We start from the raw sequence: 26,480 nt of genomic DNA, 5'->3' as shown, positions 1-26,480 counted from the left end.
ATCATCTACCATCATCACCATCACCACCATCATCTCAACCACTATCTACCATCATCACCATCACCACCATCATCTCTACCACCATCTACCATCATCACCATCACCACCATCATATCTACCACCACCTACTATCATCACCACTATCATCATCATTTCTACCACCATCACGAACATTATCACCATCACCACTATCATCATCACCATCACCACCATCATCATCTCTACTACAATTGTCATCACTACCATCACTACTATCACACTACCACTGTTCTGACACCAGTGACTGCACTCTTACTGTTGTTGAGTTGTTCCTTGTCTCCCCTGTAGAACACAGTTGGCCTTGGTAATCTCTAGGACTTTTCTACTCAAAGTGTGGACCCTGATCACCAGGGACCTTGTCAGAACTGCTGATTCTCAGGCCCTGCCCCAGACCTAGTGAATCTGTATTTTAACAAGTGCTCAGGTGAATTGTAGGCACACTGGAATGTGGGAAGCCCTGTCAAAAGGTTCTTTGGCCTTGAACATTCTGTGAACTTTGACCTTTGAGTACAGGGTCATTTTCAGTTAGGATAATATGACTCCTATGTGCTCTTTCCTAACTTTTCCACTTAAGCAAGATTGAGAGAAGTCTGTCCTTTCTCTTTCCTTTTTTTTTTTTTTTTTTTTTTTTGTGGTTTTTGGCCGGGGCTGGGTTTGAACCCGCCACCTCCAGCATATGGGACCGGCACCCTACTCCTTGAGCCACAGGCGCCTCCCCATGTCCTTTCTCTTTCCTTCCTTCCTTCCTTTCTTCCTTCCTTCCCTCCCTCTCTTCCTTCCTTCCCTTCTCTCTCTTCTCTCCCTTCCCTCCCTCTCTTCCCTGCCTCCCTTCCTTCCCTCTCTCCTTCTTTCCTCCCTTCTTCCTTCCTTTGCTCCCTCCTTCCTTCCCTCCTTCCTTTCTTCCTTCTCAGAAGTATCTTCTTACAGACCAGGTGGAGTGTTTCTCAGACTACATGACCCTGTGGATACCGAGGAGCCACGTGGAGGGTTTGCGGCAGTGGCTGAGCAGAATCCTTCACTTGCCAGGTAAGGGACAGTTGGCTGCATTGGGCCTTTGCTGGGAGAGAGGACCCCATAAGTCCTTCACCCTGGGCCTTTTGCATGGCCTTTTCCCTGTCTGGAAGGCTCTTCCCTTATTTCTCACTGGTCCTTCCTGTCACTCCAAGGCCACCTTCCCCTCAGGCCTCGGGGCTCTCTATTGTAGTCCCGCCCACCCCAGTCAGTCTCATCCCTGTGCCTCAGCATTCATCACTAAGGATGATCTTTTGCCACCGTTTCCAGGCTGGTCATCTGCATCCCCCTAACAGAAGGGGGCTCTGTGAGGGCACTGGCCAGCTGTATCTTCTGAACTGAGGACACTGCCTGGAGCTTAGCAGACACACAATAAATATGGTAGAACCTCTGGAAGTTGACCACCCAGGGGACTGTAACAAACTGGTCAACATGTGGAGGTGGTCAGCAGAAGGAACTCGGGCTGATATGTACATGTGGTGCATATCCAGTCTCTGAAAATAGGTCGATTTAAGGAGGTGGTCAGTGTAGGGAGGCTCTCAACTATGGAGGTTCTACTGTATTGGCTGAATGAACAAATGGCTCGGAACCCATTTGTGCCCACGAGGTGCTGATATGCTCCAAAATCTAAACCTCCCTGACAAAAAATGAAAGTGAGGCTGAAGGTGGCTCTTACACACCAGAAATGGGAAGTCATCTCCTACAAAGCACCTAAAACAGCAAAAAGTAAGGGGATGGCAGAACTTTCAGAAAAGCTTGTGCCATGCGTGAGCTTGCCAACAGAAAAAGGACAGGAGTGACTGCCTGGAAAGTTCAGGAGAGGATAAGAGTAGAGATGTGGAAATAGCCCGCTTCCTTCTGTGTTCAACCTTGGGGGCTGCAAGAAGAACTCTCAGAATTCCTCCTGTCTTTTGCATAGAAAGAGAAAAATTGAAGATGGGGTTTTCTGATCCATTCCAGGGTCTAGGAAACCTCCCAAGGGGCCCTGTTCTTTCAGGAAATTCTTTTTTTTTTTTTTTTTTGAGATAGAGTCTCAATTTGTTACCTTAGTTTGATTGCCTTGGGATCATAGCTCAGAGCAACCTCAAACTCCTGAGCTCAAGCGATCCTCTTCCCTCAGCCTCCTGAGTAGCTGGGACTACAGGTGCCCTCCCCACTCCCCCAGCGCCCAGCTATTTTTAGAGATGGGATCTCACTCTCACTCAGGCTGGTCTCAAACCTGTGAGCTCAGTCAATCCACCTGCCTCGGCCTTCCAGAGTGCTAGGATTACAGGCATGAGCCACTGCGCTGGCCCCTCCCCCATGTTTTTGAGAGTCTCACTCTGTCACCCTGGGTAAATGTTGTGACATCATCATAGCTCACAGCAACCTCAAACTCTGGGGCTCAAGCCATCCTCTTGCTTCAGCCTCCCGAGTAGCTAGGACTAGAGGCATATGCCACAACAGCTATTTTTAGAGATTGGGGTCTTGCTCTTGCTTAGGCTGGTCTCAAACTCCTGAGCTCAAGCAATCTACCCACCTTGGCCTCCCAGAGTGTTGGGATTACAGGCGTGAGCCATCACACTCGGCTCCTTTCTGGAAATTCTTCTTTTCTTCCCTCCCTCCCTCCCTTCCTTCCTTCCCTTTTTATTGTTTGGGATTCATTGAGGGTACAAAGGCTTAGGTTACACTGATAGCATGTGTCAGATAAAGTCCCTCTTATACTTGTGTCCTGCCCCTAAGGGGTGTGCATGACCATGACCCCCATCCCCCCTCCCCACTACCTCGCTCCTACTCCACCCCTTGGGAAATTCTTCAAGGATCTTCTGGGACTAATGTGACCTAAATGTGCCCTGGGAGGGTCAGCTGCCTGATGGCCACCAAGCCAGTGATGCCGCAGGAGCGGCATTTGTGTATTAAAAGGCCACTTTTCCAGGAGAAATGCTGTGGATACATTAAGCTGTCACCTATTCTTTGGAGAGCCATTATTAATGGAAAACAATAGATTAATAGTTTTAAAACGCTTGTTCAATAAGTAATTTTTATGGTTCTGGATAGAGCCCATTAAACATTTCTGTGTGTTATTATAAAGAAGTTTTAAGCGTAAAATCATAAAGTCAATAATCAGAGAATTAGTCACAGCGGCCAGCCACAGGCCATTAGTTTTAGGCGCTGTCAGAGACACCTGTGGCTTTTGAGGGAGGGTTTTCATTTCACTCATTGCAGGCAGCTCCAGGTGGGGACCAAGAAGTGACAGTTCCTGCTGCCTTCCACAAACTTGAGGGGACAGCAAGCAGGTGTGAGCAGCGGGGTGCCAGGCAAATATTTACAAAGTGCAAACGTGAATGCAAAACTGAACCGTGAATGCAAAACTGAACCGAGCCAGGTCAATTTGCACAGCACTTATTTCCCCAGTGATCTGCTTTTCAGAGCCTCCCTCAGCCAGAGGGGCAGCCTTGATCTCTAGCTAAAGATAGCAGTGGAAGCTGCCTGTGCTTTGGAAAGGAAAGTGCGTCACCAGAGAATCCCCCCCAGAAAAGCCACCGCCAGAGCTGTTTTCTGAAATAGCGTATTCACCTCCCATCAAACACACAATGGAACCAAGTGTTTGAAAATGAAACTGTGAGCTTTTAAAAATGACTTTTTAAAAAACCATGACAAAAGTAACACAAGATCATTGTGGAAACTAGAGGAAAGCCGAAGGAGCTAATAAAGACTGCCCATAATCCCTCTGCCCAGATATATTTCTCTTCATATTTCATGCATTCGACAAATAGTTATCGAAAGCCCTCTACATGCCAGGCCTGGCTCAAGGCACCTGGGATGCGGCGGTGAGCAGCTCAGACAAATACCCCTGCGCTCGGTGGAGCTGACATTTCAGTGGAGGGTGACAGAAAATAAATAGAATAAGTCAGTGCGATAGCAGGCGAGAAAGCAGTAAGTGCTGCTGAAATAAGGGTGGCCTTGAGATGGCGGTCAGAGTGGGCTTCACTGAAAAGGTGACTCTGAGGAGGTGGGGCAGTGAGCCTTGCTTATACAAGGAGGAGAGGATTCCAGGCGGAGGGCACAGCCAGTGCAAAGGCCCTGGGGCAGGAATGTGGCCTGGGTGCCTGAGAAATAGCAGGTGGACCAGTGTGGCTGCAGTGATGGTAGGGAGGAAGGGAAGGGGGAGAGGGCTGTCAGGTGACGGGCAAATCACATGGGGCTTTCGAGGACTTTGGCTTTTCCACTGAGAGGTCTGAACAGAGGAGGGACTTGATCTAAGTTTTGAACAGGTTCCCACTGGCTGTGATGTGGAATACAGATAACAGGGGCCAGGGTGAAGCCAGGTCAGAGAGGAGGAAGCTGTAGAAACCCAGCCCAGTGGCCAGGCACAGTGCCTATAATCCCAGCACTTTGGGAGGCTGAGACAGGAGGATCACTTGAGGCCAGGAATTCAAGATCAACCTGAACAATATTGCAAGACCCCATCTCTATAAAAAAAAGAAAAATGAGCTGGGTGTTGTGGTGGGCACCTGTAGTCCCAGCTACCCAAGAAGCTGAGGCAGGAGGATTGCTTGAGCCCTGGAATTTGAGGTTATGAGCTAGGATGATGCCACTGCAGTCAAGCCAGGGTGACGGGGCAAGATTCTGTCTCTACCCGCCACCAAAAAAAAGAATGAACCCCAAGCCAGAGACCAGAGTGGGGAGATGGAGTTAGATTCTGGAGATAAATGGGGGATAGAACCTAGGGGCTTTCCTGTTGGTGTGTATCTTTTCAGGCCTTCTTCAATTGCTTTCTTTTTTGTTAATCCCCTCGAGGTAAGAAGCTTCTGGGCAGAGCAGTTTTCGTTTGGGTGTCTGTTGTTTCTGACTTGTCAGAGAAGCAACCTTAGCCAGCTCAGTCCAAGCTTATGTCCCTTTCACCTTACAGGTGCTTGGAGGGCCCCTGACCGCCTGGATTATTTTCTTGCCAGATGTGGCTTCTTCCTGCATCAGGATCCTGATGGTGACTTCATTTTTCAAGCTCAGTACTCGGCCTGCTTTGTGCAGAAGGAGGTGGGTCTGGGACATATTTGTGTGTGTGTGTATATGAGTGTGAGTGTGAGAGACAGAGAGAGAGAGAGAGAGATTGCTTGAGCCCAGGAATATGAGGCTGTGAGCTAGAGAGAGAGAGGCCCAGATTGGAGTACAGTGTCATGATTACAACTCACTGTAACCTCCAACTTCCAAGCTCAAGTCATTCTCCTGCCTCAGCCTCCCAAAAGGGCTGGGATTATAGGCCTAAACCACCACACCGGGCCAGAAACATATTAACATATTTTTATTTTAGGGAGACTTCTTTTTTTTTAGAGACAGAGTCTCACTTTATCACCCTCAGTAGAATGCTGTGGTGTCACAGCTCACAGCAACCTCCAGCTCTTGGGCTTAGGCAATTCTCTTGCCTCAGCCTCCCGAGTAGCTGGGACTACAGGCGCTTGCCACAACACCCAGCTATTTTTTTGTTGCAGTTTGGCTGGGGTCAGATTCGAACCTGCCACCCTCAGTATAGGGGGCCTGTGCCCTACTCACCGAGCCACAGGTACCACCCCAGTTTGAGGGAGACTTCTTGATGGGGTCTCTTGGGATGCTTCCATTCTGGGAGACAAAGGGGCTAAGCCTGAGCTCAGAAGTCAAATAAGGCAATGCAGCACCATGATGCCTCTGCAGATACCCAGCTGAGGGAGATGAGAGGGCTTTGCCCTGGAGGAGTTTACAGGCTGAGGCATCAGAAGCTGCCTCCTTCGGGCAGTCTTCCTGAGGGCCACTGCTCCTCTGAGCAATGGACCTGCTTCCCACCTCACACTTGCCACCCCACTAACAAAGTGCTCACACAGCCGTCTCCTGCTAGACCTGGAGTCTATGGGGGAGGGGTAGACATGCTGAAGTTTTGCCTCAGGACCTGGCACACAGTAGGTGCTCAGTAAGTGCTTAATGATGTGAATAAATGGTGCTGAGGCGTTGGAGAGGCTGATGGACTGCCCCCACTTGCATAGGCTCCTTATGTGTTTCTGAGATGTATGACTCTAAAATTTGCAGAAGTGAGATACTTTTATGTTTTTTTTTTTTTTTTTCCAGTTTTTGGCCTGGGCTGGGTTTGAACCCGCCACCTCCAGCATATGGGGCCAGCGCCCTACTCCTTTGAGCCACAGATGCCGCCCCCTTGTGTTCTTTTTCTTAAAGTGGCCCTCCCTACAAATTGCATGAGCTTCAGGCCCCATGTAATCTGGACCCTGCCTGTGGAAGGGTCAGAGAAGGGGACTTGGGAGCTGGGGTTGGAATGGGGGCTTATGCCAGATTCGGGGGGGGGGATGTGCTGCTGCTGCTGTTTGGGTGGCAGGAAGTTGGCTTGCAGGAGGCCCTGGTTTCAACAGCCGCTGACCTCCTGGACACTCTTGTTGCTTCAATTCCTGAAAGAGCATAGACTGTCCCTTGGTACTGCCCTTATTGTCCTCTCTCTTTTTCTTTTTTCTTCTCACTTTCAGTTCCTCTTTCCTTCATTTCTTCGTCATCCCTTCCTTCACACAGCCCGAGTTTTCCCTGAGTGGGGCTGTGGTCTATTGTGGGGAAAGGAGTTTCTGGAACTATCACTCTTTCCCTCCCCCTGCAGTCGCCCTCCTCTTCTTGAGCCCTGTCGGCATACACTGTCCCCAGGCCCCACTACAAACCCAGACTTGGGTTCCTGTATGGTTGGGGGTAGGCTCTCGAGGGACCAGCTGGTTTGGTATCTTTGAAGCCCCATCTTGTACATGGTAAATACACGGCCACACACCTTCAACTTAGTCACTTACCTCCTCCAAGCCTCAGTTGGCTCATCTGTAATATGGGAACAAGAAGGCCAACCCCATGAGGCAGCAAGGTGTGAATGACATCTGTCAACTGTCAAGGGATGTTCTGTCCAACCAAGTTTGACCTTCCTCAAATCCACAAGTATCTCCCATCCCCGAAGGCTTCCCTGGTGGGGGCTGAGGTGCTGGAGCCCAGACACCAGGCCCTGGTTCTGCATCCTCTGAGTCCTTGGAGGCGGGGGTCTTACTTCCCATCCTCTTCTGTGAGACCTGCCCAGCTTCCAGGGGGTTCGTGTTTGTCATGTTTGCTGTGAGCAGTCACTGACCTATAATTGCAGCCTATTAACTGTATTTTCCCCTCTCATTTGTACACATGAATTTTTGCCCTACTTCCAGAAAGCAAATTACAGGTTGGAAATCAGAATATTTCAAAGAGGGGTGACAAGGTTGGAGCAGAGTGATCGCTACATAATGAAGTGTCCAGTGCTAATGTTGAGGCTGGACTACAAGACCATCCACTGCACATCCACATTCATCCAGGTAACGGGTTCAGATGGCCTGGGAGGCAGCAGTGGAGGGGCCTCCCCGGATGGGCTTCTCTCCAAAGTCCACAGCAAGTGACCTGGCTCCTGAGCCTCAGGACGTAGCCAGAGGGAGAGGTAGCAGCAGGAAATACAGTGTGGCATCATTCTCTGCAGACATCCTGGGTGCCAGCTGGGTGCTGGCCCTCGCCGGGCTTTTGTTTGAGCAAGGAGGGCTGAGGTAGGATGGGGGCGGTGGACTAAAGGTCTCAGAACTGTTCCTGATTTCCCACCACAGGGGGCTCCACAGAGCCTCCTGGGTTATCACCAAAGCTGCAAATTTGTATCTGTATGTTTTTCTCTGGATGAAAAATGTTGCTGGTTGGAAGGCTCCTTTTTAACCTGGATAATGGCAAAGAATTATAGAGCTCAGCCTCCATCAGATGGAATACCTCCGTTGTAAAGACTGGGGAACAGAAGTTGGAGATCCCAGATACAGTTGTGAGCTCTTCCACTGCCTCATGGGCTCCTTGGAGGTGGTTTCTCTCTAGCCCTGGGGGAGCCTCTGTGAGCTAAACAAGATTCGGGGGCGGTTTTGAACCCAAACATCAGCGACTGTCTTGTAGCAGAAACAAGTAAGCCGGATTGAAGTGGCAGTAAAGTAAAGGCCCTTCATTGATTGACCAAACGCAGGCCATTTTCTCTTTGCCCAGTAGTGTCATAACCTCTTTGCAAGAATTAGCTCATTTCGCCTTCGTGGTGATCTATGTAGTAGGTGCTATCATAGTTCCATTCTCCAGGCAGAGTGTGGTTAGGAGAATTGCCAGGGTCCTGCAGCTGGCAAATGGCAGAGCTGGGCTTTGAACCCACGCACATCCTCAACAAGGCATGGCCATTGTGTGCACTTAAAAAGGCAGGAGGGAGGGTGGCTCCTGTGGCTCAAAGGGCTAGGGTGCCAGTCCCATATGCCAGAGGTGGTGGGTTCAAGTCCGGCCCTGGCCAGAAACCACACACATACACACACAAAAAAGGCAGGAGGGAGCTGGGCGTGGTGGCTCCCACCTGTAATTCTAGAACTGTGGGAGGCTGAGGTGGGTAGATTGCTTCAGTTTAGGAGTTCAAGACTAGCTTGAGCAAGAGCAAGACCCTGTCTCTAAAAACTAGCCAGGTATTGTGGTGGACACCTGCAGTCCCAGCTACTAGGGAGGCTGAGGCAGGAGGATCACTTGAGTCCAAGTGTTTGAGGTTGCTGCAAGCTATGAAGCCACAGAACTCTACTAAGGACGACAGAGTAAGACTCTTGTCTTTTTTTGTAAAAAAAGACAGAGTAGGACTCTGTCTTTTTTTGTAAAAAAAAAAATCTATATTTAATTTTATTAATTTATTTTTTTGAGACAGAGTCTCATTATGTTGCTTTCGGTAGAGTACTGTGGCATCACATCTCACAGCAACCTCAAACTCTTGGGCTTCAGTGACTCTCAGCCTCCCAGGTAGCTGGGGCTATAGGCACAAAAAATCTATATTTAATAAAAAAGCGGGTGGGCAGAGAAATCCCCTTGTACTCCGGCCCTGCTCCTTAAGGTTGGGAAGGAAAGGACTTCATGGCAGGTCGGGCATGGTGGCCAGACCAGATATGCTGTTGTTGCTGCTAAGAATCGTGGGGCCCTGCCCCAGGGTACCCAAGCATTGCCACGGTCTGGTATTCATTCCCATGCTAGTCACCTCCCTCTCTGCATGGGGCCTGTGATTCTGGAAGCCGCCACCAGGGGGCGGCATTGCTGGTGTCACACGACACTGGGCCGAACTGCGGAGAAAAGCAGCAACTACTCCTGGCCTAGGCGCAGACCTTTTTGTCTGTGTCTTTGAGGCCCAGATGCCCACAGCCTGACTTCCTTTACTAGCCGTGGTGTGGGAATGCTTGGGCGCCCCCCCATCTCTGAATGGAGACGCACAGGTGTGGGCAATACACGGGTGACAGAAGACGGGTCTCCACTGCCCCAGCCTCCCCTCCAGCTCTTTCCCGCATCTGAGAACCTCATCGAATTGACTGATTCATTCCCGGTGACTTCTGCAGCTGCCGTTTCCGCGGCTGCACCTTGAACTTGCATTAAGTTTTAATTAAAGCCGTTTCACCAGCCTTGCCCTTGGCTAAATGCAGCTGTGGGCACAGGGCACATAGATATTTAATACTCTGCCTCTCCCCGCTGATGGCGCAGGGTGCCCAAGGGTGTACCCGAGCCGTGCCCTGTTCGCAGCGATCCGCGAGCTCGCTTAAGTGTGCCCACAGGCCCAGAGCGGGAGGCCATCGCAATAACTATTCATTGCCCTGGGTTAAGTGTGCCCAGGGGCACCCGTAAACTCAACGCAGTGATTAGCGATTGCTCCCAGCGAAGGCTGCCTGTGCTCCTGCGAGATGTCCGTGGGCCCTAAATATAGCCTCCTCCTGGCGACTTAAAGGGCACCGAGCCTTTAGGTTGTGCTGGGTCATACCTTCCCTTCCTTCTTTTAGCAGGATCATTTCCTTTCTTCTTAGAACACAGCCTTGGGGCTTTGCTGCTTCCTTGGGGTTGCAGCAGGGACTGGGGCATGGCGGAAGAGGGAAAATGCTGGTTGCTCTGCAAAGCGCAAGCATCTTTCCCATTTCTTCCGATTGGCACCCTAGGTGAAGGCAGCACCCCAGAAGAAAGGAAATAGTGGGGATCACTCCAGGGGCTCTCCATGGGAGGTCCTGCGTCTGCTGCCAATTGGTGTATGGGGGGGTCTCTGTAGCTGATGGGTGGCAGAGCTGGGGAATGAGAAGGCTAAGGGGCTGGGGCCTCTGTTCTGACCCACCCTCTTCTTTCTGCTCCCAGGATCCCCTCCCTGTCCTTGCTTTGGGTAAGGGATTTGTCAGGGTGAGTCAGTCCCCCATAGCCTTAGTCTCCTTACCTTGTACAGGGTGGGCAAGGTCCTCTCTGCTGGGCTGTGGTACTCTGGTGCAAAGCCAAAGAGGAGTTTGCACTTGAGAGAGCAGCTGGGGAGGGCGGGGGGCCTCCAGGGAAGGTCTGCAGGAGCTGGGGAGCTCCAGGGAAGTACTGTGCCTGCACCATCACTAGGACCCCTAGTGACCAAATAGAATGGTACCACCCTAGGGGACGGCTGCGAGTCGTGGGTGTGGTAGGAGGAGCAGCTGTCCTGTTTGCCTGGGACAGTTTTAGCACTTAAAGTCCCACATTGGGAACCTCCTCACTCCTGGAGAAACTGGGTTGGCTGGTCACCCTAAGTACCAGGCGGCTGGTGTGCATAGACACATGCCCTGGGCTCGTAGAAACACTTTCTCTGCCCTTGCTTAATGGATTTGAAATGGAAAGAAAAAAGGTGAAGAAATGGGTGACCTAGGGAGAAAAACACAAGGTGGGCTGCTGGGGAAACCGCCCAGCGGAAAGCGGGTTCTGCATGGGGTGGATGCCATCATATCCTCTCTTGGTGCCTGAGACCCCAGCTGCCCCCTTGGCTGGGCTCAGGGCAGCAGCTGAGGCGGCGACATTTCCTTGGGTCTGTTGACACTTGAGTTCCAGAACATAAATGATTTTCTTATCTTAATGAGCAAACAATCCGGCGCCCGCTCTCTCGCCGGCCTCCTGCCGGGGTGATTGCTGGTGCTGTGCGCAGGCAGAGATGTTTGCTCACTCGCCTTTGTGTGCCCTTTGCCAGGAGCTGTAGCTTCCTCTTTGTTCTGCAGGTCTCCCGGCCCCTGCCCCCGGGGATCCACGGTAGACAGGTATGCTGGGCAGCAGCAAGTCTCTGCCAAGCCCAGGGGGTGCTCGGGAAGCTCTGAGGCGGGAGGTTTGGAGATCCCCTGTTCTCCTGGGGAGAATGTCAATGGAAAGCACCAGGCTCTTAGCTGCCAAAGCCGGAAGCTTCCCCTGGTAGAGACCTGAGGCCACCTGAGGCCTGAAGTGGGGATCCTGACTTTGGGTTCTTGGCTTCCAGCCTAAGCCTCCCCACCCAAAGATTCTCCGGGCACAGTCTGCAGTGATGGGGAGCTTATTCCTTTGCAAGGCCACCTGTTTGCACACTGCACAGCTGTGTCCCAGAACTTTCCTTCTGCTGGTTCTAGGAGGGTTCCCCGCAGCCTCCTGGAAGGAGCCAGTCTCTTTTTTAGTTCACATCCCTTGGATATTTGGGGTCAGTGAGTGTGCCTTTCCTCAAGCCCCACTTGTACGGTCAGGAACCCACCTTTATTCAAGGCCCTGATTGCCACTAAAGGGTGGCAAATGTCCACCTGTGGCAAATGGAACCAAGGTCAGGGCTCCGGTTGTGCCCTGCCTGCATATCACATGGGCTGACCAGTTGCATTGTTGTCAGGGGAGCAGTGCATCCATTCCGCCAGCCACACAGTGCTGAGCAACCCTGCTGGGGGCCTGCTCCTCTAAGATGTAGGGGTGCCAGTATCTCGTTTATCTTCTTCCCTGAGTGGCCTGCTGTCCTACCTCCTGGTCCAGCCCATACTCCTGATGGCCCCATCATCTTCCTAAGTGTCCCCTCATGTTCCCTTTCTCTTTGATACCTGGTGGCCATGTCTCCCTGGCCAGGTGGTTTGTGAATGTGTCCTATTTCTCCAGAGTCCGTGGCTGCTGTCTCTTCGAGGGGAGCTGGTGGCTTCTCTGGAAGATGCCAGCCTGATGGGATTGTATGTGGACATCAACGTCACCACTGTCACTGTCCAAAGCCCAAGACAAGACCTTCAGAAGCGGGAGGTCAGTAGGTAGGCCTCCCTGCCAGGCTGCGGGGCCCCTATGACACACTGCCCAGAAGAGCAGAGTGCTACCCCTCCAGCTCCGATCCAAATGTCCACCTGTGAGACTGGACGGATTTAGGCAGGCGGCTTCGAAAATTGGGCCCCATTAGTGTAAAGTGCTCCGCTCGGCAGATGAGGGGCTCCTGCAATCATGTACTCAGCTCGTCCTGATCATGGTGGCAGGAGTGTAATTACCATCTCTTTAAATAGCCCAAAGTTGCCGTGTAAGAGAAGACGGCTCACATGACATTTGCTCCCAGCTCGCTTCCTGCTAAAAATATCCAGGCTAAATAATATTTCCTGGTTGCATCGGAGCAATGGTCCCTGCCCTGGGCTCTGTAACACTAGGGGGTTTAGTCCAGAGACTAGTTCAGAGGTGGGAGGGGGCTCTTGTGGAGGGAATTGGCATTTGGTAGGAGCAATTTTTTTTTTTGTGGTTTTTGGCCGGGGCTGGGTTTGAACCCGCCACCTCCGGCATATGGGACCGGCGCCCTACTCCTTGAGCCACAGGTGCCGCCCTGGAAGGAGCAGTTTTAAAGGCCACATGGGAAACCCTCTTGCCTTGCCAGGTGCTGAACACCTCTGCCGACCTCCTGTCACTCTGGCTGGTGAGCGGCCACTACGCCTATTCTCTAGAAGCCGCTTGTCCCTTGGGTAAGGCCCAGGAGCACCCCTAATGTCCACCTTCCCAACTTCATCTCTCTCTGGTCCCCTTTGTTTTTCTCTCTGCTCTGGGCACCTTTGTCCCCTCTGGCCAATTCCACTCTCCTCTCCTCTCCTCGTGCCAACCTTGGCCATGCCTTCTGAAATGCTTGCGACAAAGAGAAGCTTGCTCTTGTGGGAAAATGTGTGCTTATGTGCACGTGTGCAAAGTAGGGGTGGCTTGTAGAGTGTGAGGAGTTAAGATTACCTCCCAAAGGCCTGCAAACCTGAGCTCTGAGTACTCCTGGAAGGTCCCAAAGTGGCTCAAGGGAGTCTGAGAACAATGATGGGAGGTCTGCAATCCCATCAGACCCTCCAGGGCTCTGTGTTCGGAGGACAGTGGGGACCCCTGATCTGGACTATCCATGGTATATGTCATAGCTATTTTGTTTAGGCTAGGGTGACACCATTGTGCTTTATGGAAGATCACTTCCTATCTCCAGAGAATTTAAATTTTAAAGAACTTGGTATGCAAAGTTAGGTAGATCGAAGCCCTCATCCTATGTAGGTAGATCAGAGATGACTTAAATTTTATGTTTGCAGAGAATTTTATCATGATCTGAGTTTTAGGATCAGGGCTCTGGGGAGTTTCGGGGATTGGCTATGCCCTTGCCAAGGGTCCCAAACCTCTCTTCCCCTGTTCATGATGTTATGAAATCCCTTTATATGGAGAAAGATGCTTTCATTTAGCAACTGCAGAACTATCTTAAAATGTCCCCGTGAGAGGGCTGACACAACAGCATTCTTGCTGAAGTGTAAACAACTGATACCACATATGAGCTGTATTTCTTTATTTTTTATTTATTTTTTTGAGACAGAGTTGCCCAGGCTAGAGTGCATTAGCCTAGCTCACAGCAACTTCAAACTCCCAGGTTCAAGTGATCCTCCTGCCTCAGCCTCCTGAGTAGCTGAGACTACAGGCTCCTGCCACCACACTCAGCTAATTTTTCTATTTTTAGTAGAGACAGGGGTCTTACTCTTTTTTTTTTTTTTTTGAGACAGTTTCACTATGTTGCCCTCGGTAGAGTGCTGTGGTGTCACAGCTCACAGCAACCTCAGACTCTTGGGCTTAAGCGATTCTCTTGCTTCAGCCTCCCGAGTAGCTGGGACTACAGGTGCCCACCACAACGCCTGGCTATTTTTTTTTTTTGGTTGCAGTTGTCATTGTTGTTTAGCAGGCCTGGCAGGCTCAAACCCGGCAACCTCCCTGAGGTTGGTGCCCTACTCACTGAGCTATGGGCACTGAGCCAGGGGTCTGAGAACCTCTGAGCTCAAGGGATCCTTCTGCCTCAACCTCCCAGAGTGTTAGGATTACAGATGTGAACCACCGCGTCTGACTTGAGTTATATTTTGTAAGGGCAGCTTTGGTAATGGAAGGGGCAACAGGATAGGTCACCAAAGCTGGGGACAGTCTTGGCAGAGACATTTCTGCAGCCTCCCTGTTGGCATCTGCTTCTTCATGGGCTTTTGCAAATGGCAGGGTCCTGGCTGTGGATGCACCACCACCCTGTCATCCACGTGCCTGCAAAGTGTGTCTTTTTCTGTGTCGTGTGTCCTACCCCATCCCAGTGTCATCCCAGCCAGAGTCAGAGGTCTTAGTTCATATCCCCAAGCAGAGACTGGGTCTGGTCAAAAGAGGTTCCCGTATCGAGGAATCCCTGAACCTGAAATTCGCCCTAGTCCACCAGTCCAACACCTTTACAGTAACCGAAAACAGAGATTTTGTGATGGTCAGCATCCCAGCGGCTGAAGTGCTCCAGGTCCAGGTGTGTTTTCTGGTGACCTCTCTGTCCAGCCCTTTATCCAGAAACATGGAGAGCGGGTCTGTGGGGCTGGCTGGAGTTTGCCATTTATGGGCCTGAGGCCCAGCACTCTTGCCCAGGTGGTCCTCTGGGAGGATGGTCACGGATGCATGTGTATCCTGCCAAAGGGTGGATAATCTTTGTCCTGGGCTTTGAAGAATGTTTCTCTTCCTTGTTTTATTAATTTGATATCAACAATTCCTTGTTGTCCTGTAGCGATGCCAAGAGGGCCAAGGAGTCCCAGGGATGCGAGCTTTCTATAGAGTAGACCTGAGCCTGGAATTTGTCGAGATGGCCACCCCGGCCCTCTGGACAGTGGAGAGTTTCTTCCAGTGTGTGGGTGAGTGAGGCACCATGAGGGTGAGCCTGATGTAACAGGCACATGCCACACGAGCCCTCTTTCCCTGGCCCCGTGGTTCTTTTTTCTGTGACAGTGTTTTTCTCCCTGGCCCTACAGGTCCCACAGCCAAGCAGGTAAGTGAGGGTGTCAGGCACACTGATTGGAACTGGCATGAAAGCAAGAGTGTCAGGAATTATGAGGTGATGTGGGGCGGCGCCTGTGGCTCAGTGAGTAGGACGCCGGCCCCATATACCGAGGGTGGCGGGTTCAAACCCAGCCCCGGCTGAACTGCAACCAAAAAATAGCCGGGCGTTGTGGCGGGCGCCTGTGGTCCCAGCTACTGGGGAGACTGAGGCAAGAGAATCGCCTAAGCCCAGGAGTTGGAGGTTGCTGTGAGCTGTGATGCCATGGCACTCTACCATGGGTGATAAAGTAAGACTCTGTCTCAAAAAAAAAAAAAAAGAGGTGATGTGGTCCCTGGCTGTGGAGCCAAAATGCCAGGAGGGTGGCAGGGTGCCTCAGCTTCCTCGCCAACTTTAGAAACTTAGACTTCACTTAGAACTTTACTTCATATTGCGAAGCCTCAATTTTTTCATCTGGAAAATAGGAATACCAGTACGTATTGAGAAGATTAGATGAGGTGATGGGATTAAGGAGCTTAAGTGAGCTATTTCCATTTTGATCCATCCAGCTGTTTCTGTGTGGGCTCCAGTTCCTCAGGCCACTTCATAGACAGATCAGGCTCCTTGACAAAGAGCAGTACATGGATGCAACTTATTTCTCAACCCAAAAGGAACCTTCTAAACGTGGTGTGTGTCCTCCATGCCGGGATGCTGAGATTGCCTCTTAAAGGGGGTTTTTGGTGAAAGCGCAGCTACCAGGCAACCTGGTATTCACACATGCAAAACCACCAGGAGCAAAACCCAGTGGAATACAGCACAAGGAAATACACGTAATTCACAAATGATGTCGATCACTTTCATCTTGTACTTCCTGACTGTCCTCAATAGAAGACAGACGTGCAGGAGATTTAACTCAGATGTTAATAGCGCAAGAATGCCCCGTTACCAGGATATGATGTTTCGGTGCTGCATAAAAATGTAATTATATTCAGAACTATATTTAAAGATTAAAAGGGGGACTGCCTTCCACATCTAGCCCCCAAATCAGAATTAGAAACAAAGAAAAAGGCAGGATGGTGGGGGGATGAGTTCTAACCGTCTGCTAAAAGTGGAAATGTTTCTTGAAAGTTTTTACACATTTCGGCTGTTTTTATTTTAACAGTTTCCTGCCGTGATGACATTAATTTTGGAGAGAGAGGGCTAGAACTTTATCCAACAGATACTCTCTAAGCGCTTGCCAGCGACGAGGCCCCATGTGAGGCTTAGGTGGGAACAGAAGCTGCTAGGTTTGGGTCTTGCACTCAGTAGGGTCCAGCCTGGAAAGGGAGATAAGGAAGGTCCAGAGAATTAAACCAGGGAGAAGGAGTCCTTGGGGGAGACGCCAAAGAGTGGATGATCTTTGCCTTGGGCTTTGAAGAGAGGGGAGCTCCTTGATAGGGAGATAGTGAATAAAATACAAAAATAGCTTAGCAATAGCAATAAAAACATTTTAGGAAAAAAATTTTTTTTTTTTTTTTTTGCCTCTCTGGAAAGATTTACATGGGGAAAGAATGTTTCTCTTCCTCGTTTTAGTCATTTAATATCAGCAGCCAGAATGAATCTCTCCCCATCTCTGGTTCCCAGCACACCTTCCCTCCACCTCCCCTGAAGCTTCTCGGGCTTTCTATTTTTATTATAGTTAATGTGCATTGCATGCTCCTGTCTCTCCCCTAGTCTGAATTCTTGAGATCAGGGGCTGTTCCCTGCTCAGATTTTGATTCTTCACAGGCCTTGCCATGTCGCCTTGCCCTTGGTAAGCACTTAATAAATACTTATTGGGCTGAGTTTTCACTAGGAATTTTTAAAACATGTTTTAGACAGAGAACATTTTTTCTTTACAAATAAGTGGCTAATGGGTTAGCATATTAATGTGCTGGGATTGCCTAAACTCTGTGGTTACAGATTTTTTGGAGGGGGGTACCCTTTCTCTTTCTCCCTCAGAAAAACTGGTTAGAACCTATAGGACAAATTCTAATTATTTAGACTCATAGCCGATAAGAACGGGGCGGGGGGGGGGAAGGGTGCCCAGCTTGGAGAAAAGAAACTGAGGAGCTGGTTTAGATCTGGCTGATTTCACATTTTGAAACAGGAGTCATGGATGGAAACGCCTCTCTCATCAGGCAGGGAATGTCATTGCAGGGGCTAAGAACACCCGGGGACCTGGTGCAGGATAACAAGGCACCAAAGCTCAGAGTGGGAGACAGTAGGAAGTGGTGGAGACCCCTAAGGGCCAGCAGTCACCAGACCAGACCCCTCTGACTAGACCAGCTTTACTTAGTGGGGGCTGACCCTTGGCCAGTGAGGCCAAATTTTCTGATTTTCCATGAGATGCTGAATATAGAAAAACTCCTGCTTTTAAGATGTTGTCAGTTAATTAAAACAATATTAAAACTTGCCTGGGCACAATGGCTCACACCTATAATCCTAGCACTCTGGGAGGCTGAGATGGGTAGATTGCCTGAGCTCAGGCGTTCGAGACCAGCCTGACCAAGTATGAGATCCTGTCTCTACTAAAAAAAAAAAAAAGAAAAGAAAAGAAAAATTAGCCTGGCATTGTGATGGGCACCTGTAGTCCTAGCTACATAGGAGGCTGAGGCAAGAGGATTACTTGAGCCCAAGATTTGAGGTTTACCCAGGGTTACAGAGTGAGACTCCATCTCAAAAAAAAAACAAATAAAAAAAAATTAAACCCCTCTGCAGGCCAAGTCAAACATTTCTAAGGGCTGTGTTTGACCTCTGGACCAGAATCTCAAGCTCTAATCCAGCACTTCCCAATTGAGGGCATTTTTTGCCTGACAGGGGACACTTAGCAACATCTGGAGATGTTGTGGGTTGTCATGGCTTTGGGGGATGCTACCAGCCTCTGGTGGGTCAAGGCAAGGGACACTGTTAAACATCCTATACATCTTCTCCCACACACAAGAAAGAGCGATCAGCCCACAATGTCAACACCAAGAATGTCAGCCTTGCGTGGGCTGAGTACAACCAGAGGGGTGGTCAGGCAGGAAGCTCTTCAGTTCTGTATGGTTCTTGGGGCTGGGCCAGTTGATTTGACCTCAGATTAGTAAATGGCTCAAAGATGAACCTGGATGGTCAAGCTAGGGCACAGGCAATTGGGGCCAGGAACTCTTTGCAGAAAATCTGAATTTCTGTGATTTAATTTAAAAAATGTATCTTGATGCCCACATAATCTCAAAAATGACTCCAGGTCAAAGGTCTATGAAATTCAGCCAGTGAAGATGATTCCTAACCCAGCATTTGGATTTGACCTCCCTCACTTTTTCTTCCTCCACCTGGAAAAAAGGGGGCACTCATGGTCTCTATAGCAAGGTGTTAGGTGAATTTTTGCTTCTTTAGAAGGACTGACCTCTGCCTCCTTTCTGGAAGGTTCAGGAGCAGAGCTGCCTGCCTCCACTGCCATACCAAGGACCAGTCTCTCCTCCCAGCCCCCAGGACCAGAGACCCCTCCAGCAGGAAGGCCATCCCTGGCCTCTTCCCAGTTCCAGGCTGCAGGGCCAGCTGCCTGGGATGGGCTCTCTTGGGGCTTCGTGGCTTCTGATGGGCTGGGCAAGGCAAGTCCACGGCTGTGTTCTCTGCCCATGGTTTCCTCTGAAGGGTTGGGTTCCTGGGAGGCCCAGGTGAACCCAGCTAGACAAGAGGTCCCCTCTTTCATCACTGTTCTTCAAAAGAAGCTCCACTTTGACCCCCCCACTTTGTAAGGAGGCGTGTCTCCTCCTTACATTCAGAACATTTTCCGAAGAAAGCTGGGCCCCAAGATCTCCCATCTGAGGGCAGCCCCCTGTCACTTGTCCTGCCTAGATTACCCTCCTAGGGCCTTAAGACACAGCAGAAGGAGGCAGGGGTGGTGGGTCAGCAGCTGTTCACACCCCAAAGGACTTATGGTGGGAGACCCCGAGCCAGGCCCATAACCTGAGGTCACAGCTCCCATGGGCCCTTCTCCAGGGCGGCCAGCGGATCTAGTTTCTCATGTCTTTTCTCCCTCCACTGCTTTCTTGCTGAAGGAGCATGGGCCACTTCTGCAAACAGCCAAACCTATGGGAAGAAGCTGGACACCGGCTACCTCCCTTTTCCCCAGAGCAATGCAACATCAGCGTGGTCCCCAGCCCCCCAGGGAAGTGGGGTTCCCTGGACACCTCCCGCTTTCAGCTGTGCTCCCTTTGGAGTCCATAGGAGGTGTCCACGCTGGCCCTAGGCCCCCACGTCCAGTCTCCCCTGGGCCCCCTGGCCTTTCTGAGCATCTGTCCTCAGAAATCTCTCCTCGGCTGCCTCCCTGGAGGCCTGAGCACTCCAAAGTTGTCCTGTTCTCAGGACCATCTGTTACCCTCGCTGAAGGCCTAGAAACTGTGACGCCTGCACTGGACTCCTCCCAGTCACCTGAAAGTCCCCTCCTGTCGAGAGGACTGTCAGGGGGGGAGGTGACTGCCACTGAGCCCATCCAGGGGGAGTCCATCCAAGCCAGTGAGGAGATGTGGCCCTTGCCAAGGCCCTCAAGGGCCAGCCTGGTGATGGAGACTCTGCTTTCCCACCATGACCCCAGAAAGCCCCAGGAAATGTCCTTTGTAATGGAGGTGGAGGGGCCGCCCCGCAAAGGGCCTGGTCTCCCTGGGGAGAGGGCCAGAGGGCACCTGTATCTGTCACCCTCAGAGCCAAGTACAGGCACGGAGGGGCTAGGACTCCCCATTCTTCTGGGGACAGAACCCACATTCACCACCCCAAGGGTGAGGCAGCCAGACCCCAGTGCCCAAGGGGGGGCCTTGGGACCTGAGCCCACTGGGGCGCCTGAAGCCTCATCTTCAGGAGGGTGGGACAGAGCCCAAAGCTTGGGGTCAGCCTCCAGCTCACTGGCAGGCCAGGATGAGTTGGGGGCCTCGCACATGTCTAGCCCTCCGTCTGTGTGGACACCCAGCCTGCAGGCTGCCACAGAAACATCATGGCCCAGTTTGGCCGAGCCCAGACACTCTTACCTTGTTGGCCAGGGGGTCTTGCCCCAGCAGAACCCAACAGAACCTGCATTGGCCTCCAGCCCTGAAAGTCACAGGCCTCCTGAGTCTCAGAGCAGCATGGAGGGGCTTTCCGAGAGGCCCCCCTGCCAGGCCTCCTCCTCCGTGGAGACTCTGGGGGGTAAGTCCTGGGAACTCCATGGGGGGAGGGGCAAAGTACAAAGGTGTGGGGTGGGCACGGCTGGGCCTCTCACCAGGAGGGGAGTCAGTGCAGGACAGTGTCCCTTGATCGCCCTAGCCCACCCAGCTGTGTTTTGTGTACAGTCTTGCTGCCAAAGGTGGGGAGGCACTGGGGGAAGGACATGGGCTCTGCAGTCAGGCCCACTGGGCTGAGGGTTCAAGTCCCAGTTCTTCCCCTCCTGTTATTTGACCTTGGCAAGGCACCAGCCTCTCTGAGTTTCAGTGTCTGGTCAGTCACCTAGGGCTTGTGATAGTTCCTCCTCAACGGGGTGAGGAGATGGATGTAAAGTCTTCAGTGCAGAGCCTGGTGCCCAGAGTGCTCGCAACCCACCGGCTGCTCCTGTGGGGCTGTCAAGGCAAATCAGAGCAGCTGGGCCACCCCCTGCTGGTCTCAGGGAGAGGGGATGTTTGCTTGGAAGCCCGTCGGTCATAGTTCAGACACCTCAGGGGCTTGGTGGTGGTGGTGATACCATCCTCCCTGTGTCACTCTGTCCCCGGGGCCTCGGGAGGCTATGACCCCAGGTCCCTAAAGGACCCCAGGGGAGGAGAACGGCAATCTCTGTTCTGTGCTCATCACTCACCACGCCCTTATTCTGGTTCCCATGGCAGCAGCTGGTACTCTGCTGGCTGGGGTAGCCCCAGTGACCCCGGATGACCCAGTGTCCTCAGGCTCCTTGGCCCAGAAGCCCAGATGTGGCCGGGTGTAGTGGTCAGGGCCGGAACAACCCTCGGTGCTTCCCAGGGAAGGTGGTGCCCCCCACCCTCTCCAGGTCGCCCCACCAGCGGAAGTGGGGTTTGAACCATAGCCAAGGGGAGGCAGCCCCAGCTACACCCGCCCGGAACAAGAAGTAAATAAATAAATAAATAAATAATCAGGGATGTCTTGGCTGATAAATGGTCCCTACCTCCAAGACGACTTCTTCCCCCTACCCAACCCCTCCTCTGGGCTGATCCATCCCAGGCAAAAGCTTAATAGCCCATTTAAGGCTCTTCCTTTTCACCACGGAATTGAGCGGCTCCCGCCATTACGAGGTTTTCAGCTTCTCTCTGAAATCAAATTACTGACTCCATTTAATTTTTTAAAAGCTCAGATGATTTCCCTTCTTGAATCGGAGCTGTGACTCCAAGGCCAGCCACCCTCCCCCTTCCCTTGGCCCTGCCAGGCACTTCCCCTGCGGGCAGCTGCTGCCCAGGGATGGTGGCTCCCAGGCCTGGGCAAGCCTGACACCTAGAGGGGAAGGCGGCAGGAGGCGTGGGCCTCTGGCCAGTGCCCTGAACATGGGCAGTCGCCTAGGCCTGTGGAAGCTCTCGGGAGCCTGAGGATTGGGGTTAGAACCAGAGGTTGGTAGGGTCAGCAGTGAGAGCCCAGTGCAGATGGTATGACACACATGGGAGGTTCCCCGGGTTCCCAGTCGCCTTCCCACAACGTGTATCTGATACCCCATCACTCGGTAAACGTGTACGGAGTGCCTCCTCCGAGCCAGGCACTCTTCCAGCTCTGGGGAGGCAGTGGTGGAAGTCCTGGTGCGGAGCGAAAGTTCTAGCATGCGTGGGAGAGGGCAGTTGGAGACTGATCATAAACACAGGTGGATGATTCCAGACAATGCTGTGTGCTGCGGAGAGAACCAAACAAGCTACTTTAGGTGGGAAGGTCAGGCATCCCCCCTGGGGAGGCAAGGCAGCCACCCCAGAAAGAGCTGGTGAGGGCACCGGGCAGAGGAAGAGGTCGAAGGCCATGGATGCTGCAGGAGGGTATGGGGTGGGCCTAGGGGGTCTTTGAGCAGAGGAGAGGCCTTGGATTGAGGCTTGGAAAAAGTTTATCAGAGACTGGACCTCAGAGGGACAAGAGCAGCAGTCCCACGGGAAGGGCAGGTGTGCCACTCACATTCCTATGTCCGGGTGACTCGGGGGACGTTGCTGCCAGTGATGCTGGAGACATGATGCGTCTTTCATCTCAACACTGGCCGCAGTGTTTCTACTCTGTCTCTCTCTGTTTCCTCCCCTGCACCTCCACCCACCCCTTCCCCTTCCCCTTGTCTATGCCCAAAGAGCCACCCAGCCTGGGGAGATCATAGACCAGGGATGCCCACACTCCAGAAAGTCCTGTAAACCAGGGCTGACCCTTTACCAGTCCTCCCTGTGATTAACCACTCTGCATCCTTGGAGACAAGACAAAGGGAATAGGGTTAATGAAATCACCAGGCTTCTTTACCTGGTATAAATGGCTCTTTGCCTCCCCCCGCCCCACAACCCCTCGTAGGCAGTGATTCGCAAGGCTGGGAGAGTCTGGGCATTAACTGTTCTGGGCACTCTTCCCAGCGCAGCACACAGCAGAGCTGGAACAAACCACTTTACTTCTCTTCTTCCCCATGCTTTGCTCTGCACCCACTCAAAAGCAGGACAGTCATGCTTAATTAGAAAGTGCTGGAGGTTCTCGGGAGGGCTCCTAATTTCCCTCGAGATGGGACAACTCTGCCTCTGTGACCAGGCTCTGCTAGGGCCTGGCTGGCACCTGAGCCTGATCCCAGGGCACGTGCGGGAGGTTGTCCCTACTTTGGGGACATCTAGTTTTCCTGTTGAGACCTCCAGGTCTTACAGTCATTTGTTTAAGGCTGACAGGTCTGTGATCAGTGAACTTCTGGCAGGGAACGGCTCTTTCCCTTGAGGTCAGTGGCTGCCTGACAGATCTCAGATAGCTGGGGCTGTTGGCAGTGTTGAGATATCACTGGCCAGTTCCCCACCGTCAGCAGCTCAGGCTCTCATCCTCCACCCCCACCCCCACCCCGCAACTCTGTGTGAATCCAGGAGCCATAATGCATTTATTGTACCATTTACACTCTGGGTTTTCCTCCTTGGGCACAAAGCCATTCCTACCTTGCAACATCCAGGCTCATTGTTTTCCCCTCCTCGAAGGCCCTGAATTCCCAGATCTCAGGTGCTTCCCACAGCAGGCCTCACATCACAGCTGGCTCTTTCAGCCTCTGCTGCAAGTCTCTGCTCGGTATTCAAGTATTACTTAAACTGGAATTGTCATTATCAACTCAGTAATCCTCCAAATCACTGAGGAACCAGGGAAGCGGCATGGTTGGGAAGAGCTTTCTTTCTTTCTTTTTTTTTTTTTTTGTAGAGACAAAGTCTCACTTTATCACCCTCGGTAGAAGTGTCCACAGAGTCCCCCACCAACTCCACACTGTTCTCTGCACTGTGGCTAGAGAGACTTGTTTAAACACAAGCACAGTTGTGTTGCACGCTTCCCCTTACCCCAGCACTCCTAGGACCAAATCTCAAATCCAGACACTAGTCAAGAAGGCTTATCGGGGGTGGCCTCTGCCCTCTTCCCCAGGGTCACTCTCCCCAGCTCCAGCTCCTGCCTTTATGGCCTTTCCAATCTTCTTTTTTTCTTTCTTTCTTTTTTTTTTTTTTTTGAGATAGGGTCTCACTATGTCACTCTTGGTAGAGTATTGCAGCGTCACAGCTCACAGCAACCTCTAACTCCTGGGCTTAGGCAATTCTCTTGCCTCAGCCTCCCAAGCAGCTGGGACCACAGGTGCCCGCCACAACGCCCGGCTATTTTTTGTTGCAGTTTGGCCGGGGCTGGGCTCGAACCCACCACCCTTGGTATATGGGGCCGGTGCCCCACCCACTGAGCCTCAGGCGCCACCCAGGAAGAGCTTTCTTATGGGTGTCAGGAGACCAGGTCGGCACCACCCCAGCCATGTGACCTTGAGCAAATCAGTTCACTTTCTGAGCCTGGGCTTCAGCATTGAGCTGTTTGGAAACTGGAGTGAATGGCCCCAATATCCTGACCCAGGATAATGGGGGGCAGGCCATCCCTTGAAGATGGTAAGTTAAGAGCTTCCTATGCAGCCCCTCACTCCCGAGGGTCCATCGTCCCCAGCTCAGACCAGCCCCAGACCACTTCCCGATGCCTCTGCTGCTCACAGGTCTGGTCTCTGGGGCTGAGGGCTGCCAAAGAGGTCAGGCCAAGCTGGTGGGCAGGTGGGAGGACGAGATGGGACCATAGGTATGGAAGCCCATTTTCCGGGCAGCCAGCCACAGCCCACCCTGCCTTGCTCCACAGGTAATCTCCCACTGCTCCTTGTTCCTGTCCCAGGAACCACGCTGACATCACAGATCTCAAAGTCCTCAGAACAGAGGTTCTCAAAGCCGGGTTCCCTGGGCTACCAGCAATAGCATCCCTTGGGAACTTGTTAGAAATGCAAATTTTTGGTCCCTACCAGAGACCTACAGATTTAGAAACTCAGGGGTGGGGCCCAGCCATCTATTTTAAGTCCTCCAGAGGATTCTGAGGCACTCTGAAGGGTGTGAGAACCACTGTGTGGGGGTAAGAGAGGCCCCCCAAATCAGAGAATGCTACTGCCTCATAATAATAGCAATGCTTGACATTTATACAGCTTCCTAGCACCTGCCACCTCTCTGTTCTTGTTGCATCTAGCACCACCCTGGAAACTGAGGCTCAGGTTCTTGCCTGAGGCCACACAACTCACAGACAGCAGCGTCAGCACTAGAGCCTGGCCTCCTCATTCCAAGGTGTGGGCTTTCTCTTGGGCAGCTAGGGTTCCTGGGGGCCCGTTAGACCTTGGGAGTAAATTCACATCCCTCAGCCAGAAAGGAAACCTCCATTCCATCCCTCTCTCCGCATTTCCAGTTGCAATCCTGGGAGACAGCATCCAGGAAACATAAATTTTGTCTGGCAGTCGAGTAAGAGCTCTGAAAGGAGTTACACGTCAGGGAGATGGGACTTTATTTCTCAATGAAATAGCCTTTTTATGGTTGGAATAAAAGTGCCAGGGGAGCCTAATGCCAGGAAGTAGCAAAAGCATTTGATAAACTCCAGCCAGGGCGGGGGCTGCGCGGGAGGCGCGGGCCGGAGAGCAGTCCCCACCTTTCAAGAGGCGCCGTTTTGTTTCAGGTTAGAGCTGCGGAAGATCGCAGGCGGCCTCCTGGCCCAGGCAGCTGGAGAAGGGCTGCACTGGGACAGTGTGAGCGCCTTCGCTCCCCACCAGATCCTAGGAGCAGAGCTGCAGTTCAGAGAGCGGGCAGCAGGGGGCAGCACAACCCACCGTTCCAGCCCGTCCAGTGGGCGCCGCTGGGGGCAGGGGGTGCAGATGGAGGTCCCCGAGGCTTAGCCTTCAGAGGAGGTCAGCAGTGGTTCCCACTCTGGGACCTCTTCCTCTTCCCTTAAGCCCTCCGCACCCCCAAATGACAAGGACAGTTCGTCATCCTTACTCTGGGAGCTGCCTCTGTCCTGATCCAAATCATAACGGGGCTGGGGGTAAGGTGGGATAGGCAGTTCTCCATCCCCTGACCCACCCTCTGGCTGGTGTCTCAAAGCTTCTCGGGGCTTTGCTTTGGACCCGATTAACCCCTGGGCTCCCTTCTGCGGGGTCCAAGGGGCTTTTAGAGGGGTTTCGGGGTACATAGGTGTTGAGTGGGTGGCTTTTGTGGGTTGAGGGATCATGGCCTTTGTGGTCACTGGGGGCAGAAGAGAACCCTGAAGGACAAAGATAATGACAAGGAAACCTCCTCATTTGAAAACGTGTGTGATTGGCAGGTTTACGGCCTCAGGAAGGTGCGTGGTATTCCGCACAATCAAGTCATTTTTAAAAATAATCTCCCTGCTTAAGTCGTACACGCTGCTAATTGCATTTTAATAAGTCTCTTAAAATCTTGCCATATTTTTTAATATCCTAATATTAGGTAAGTGATTGCGGGGGACACTGGAGGGCATGGGGAGTTTATATAACGGAGGGAGGGCTGTAATGAAGCTGGGGTGGGCGGCCACCAAGTGGTCCATGGGGTGTGTGTATGGGTCTGCGTTTGCAGGACACGTGTGCACGATGTGGGAGGGGAGGCGTTAGTGTTCATAGACAGGGCTTCCCTGGCCACATCCCTGGACTGCAGCCCCTCATTCAGCCCCAGCCCAGGAAATCGTTTATTCCCCTGCCTGGTTCCTCTAGTCCTGGGGAAGAGACAAGCTGTCCTCCCCTTTTCATTCCCTGGCCCCAGACTAGAAGGTCTGAGCTGGAGGGGTCTTTGCAAGCTGTGCATTCTCTCCTCTCTCCCCAAGGATGCAGGTCCCAAGCCCAGTGAGAGGATGTGACTTGCCCAAAGAC

At 52.1% G+C, this 26,480-nt stretch overlaps 1 protein-coding gene across 1 annotated transcript in view; it reads left to right on the top strand.

Annotated features, from left to right (window-relative positions):
• The window catches only part of C22H1orf127 (chromosome 22 C1orf127 homolog), a 29,681-nt gene extending 8,631 nt beyond the window's left edge, over window positions 1-21,050 (top strand). The window contains exons 4-14 of the mRNA XM_053575522.1: window positions 972-1,065; window positions 4,943-5,067; window positions 7,233-7,376; window positions 11,079-11,117; window positions 11,962-12,096; window positions 12,707-12,791; window positions 14,409-14,605; window positions 14,858-14,981; window positions 18,530-18,685; window positions 19,115-20,284; window positions 20,953-21,050. Of these exons, the coding sequence (XP_053431497.1) occupies window positions 972-1,065; window positions 4,943-5,067; window positions 7,233-7,376; window positions 11,079-11,117; window positions 11,962-12,096; window positions 12,707-12,791; window positions 14,409-14,605; window positions 14,858-14,981; window positions 18,530-18,685; window positions 19,115-20,284; window positions 20,953-21,050 (2,367 nt within the window). The remainder of the gene's footprint in view (window positions 1-971; window positions 1,066-4,942; window positions 5,068-7,232; window positions 7,377-11,078; window positions 11,118-11,961; window positions 12,097-12,706; window positions 12,792-14,408; window positions 14,606-14,857; window positions 14,982-18,529; window positions 18,686-19,114; window positions 20,285-20,952) is intronic.
• Window positions 21,051-26,480: the final 5,430 nt, after the last annotated feature.

The sequence above is a fragment of the Nycticebus coucang genome, chromosome 22 (assembly GCF_027406575.1).
Source record: "Nycticebus coucang isolate mNycCou1 chromosome 22, mNycCou1.pri, whole genome shotgun sequence".
In the NCBI taxonomy this organism is placed as follows: domain Eukaryota; kingdom Metazoa; phylum Chordata; class Mammalia; order Primates; family Lorisidae; genus Nycticebus; species Nycticebus coucang.
Note: the sequence above shows the minus strand (reverse complement) of the source record. Positions and strands in the feature narration are given on the sequence as shown.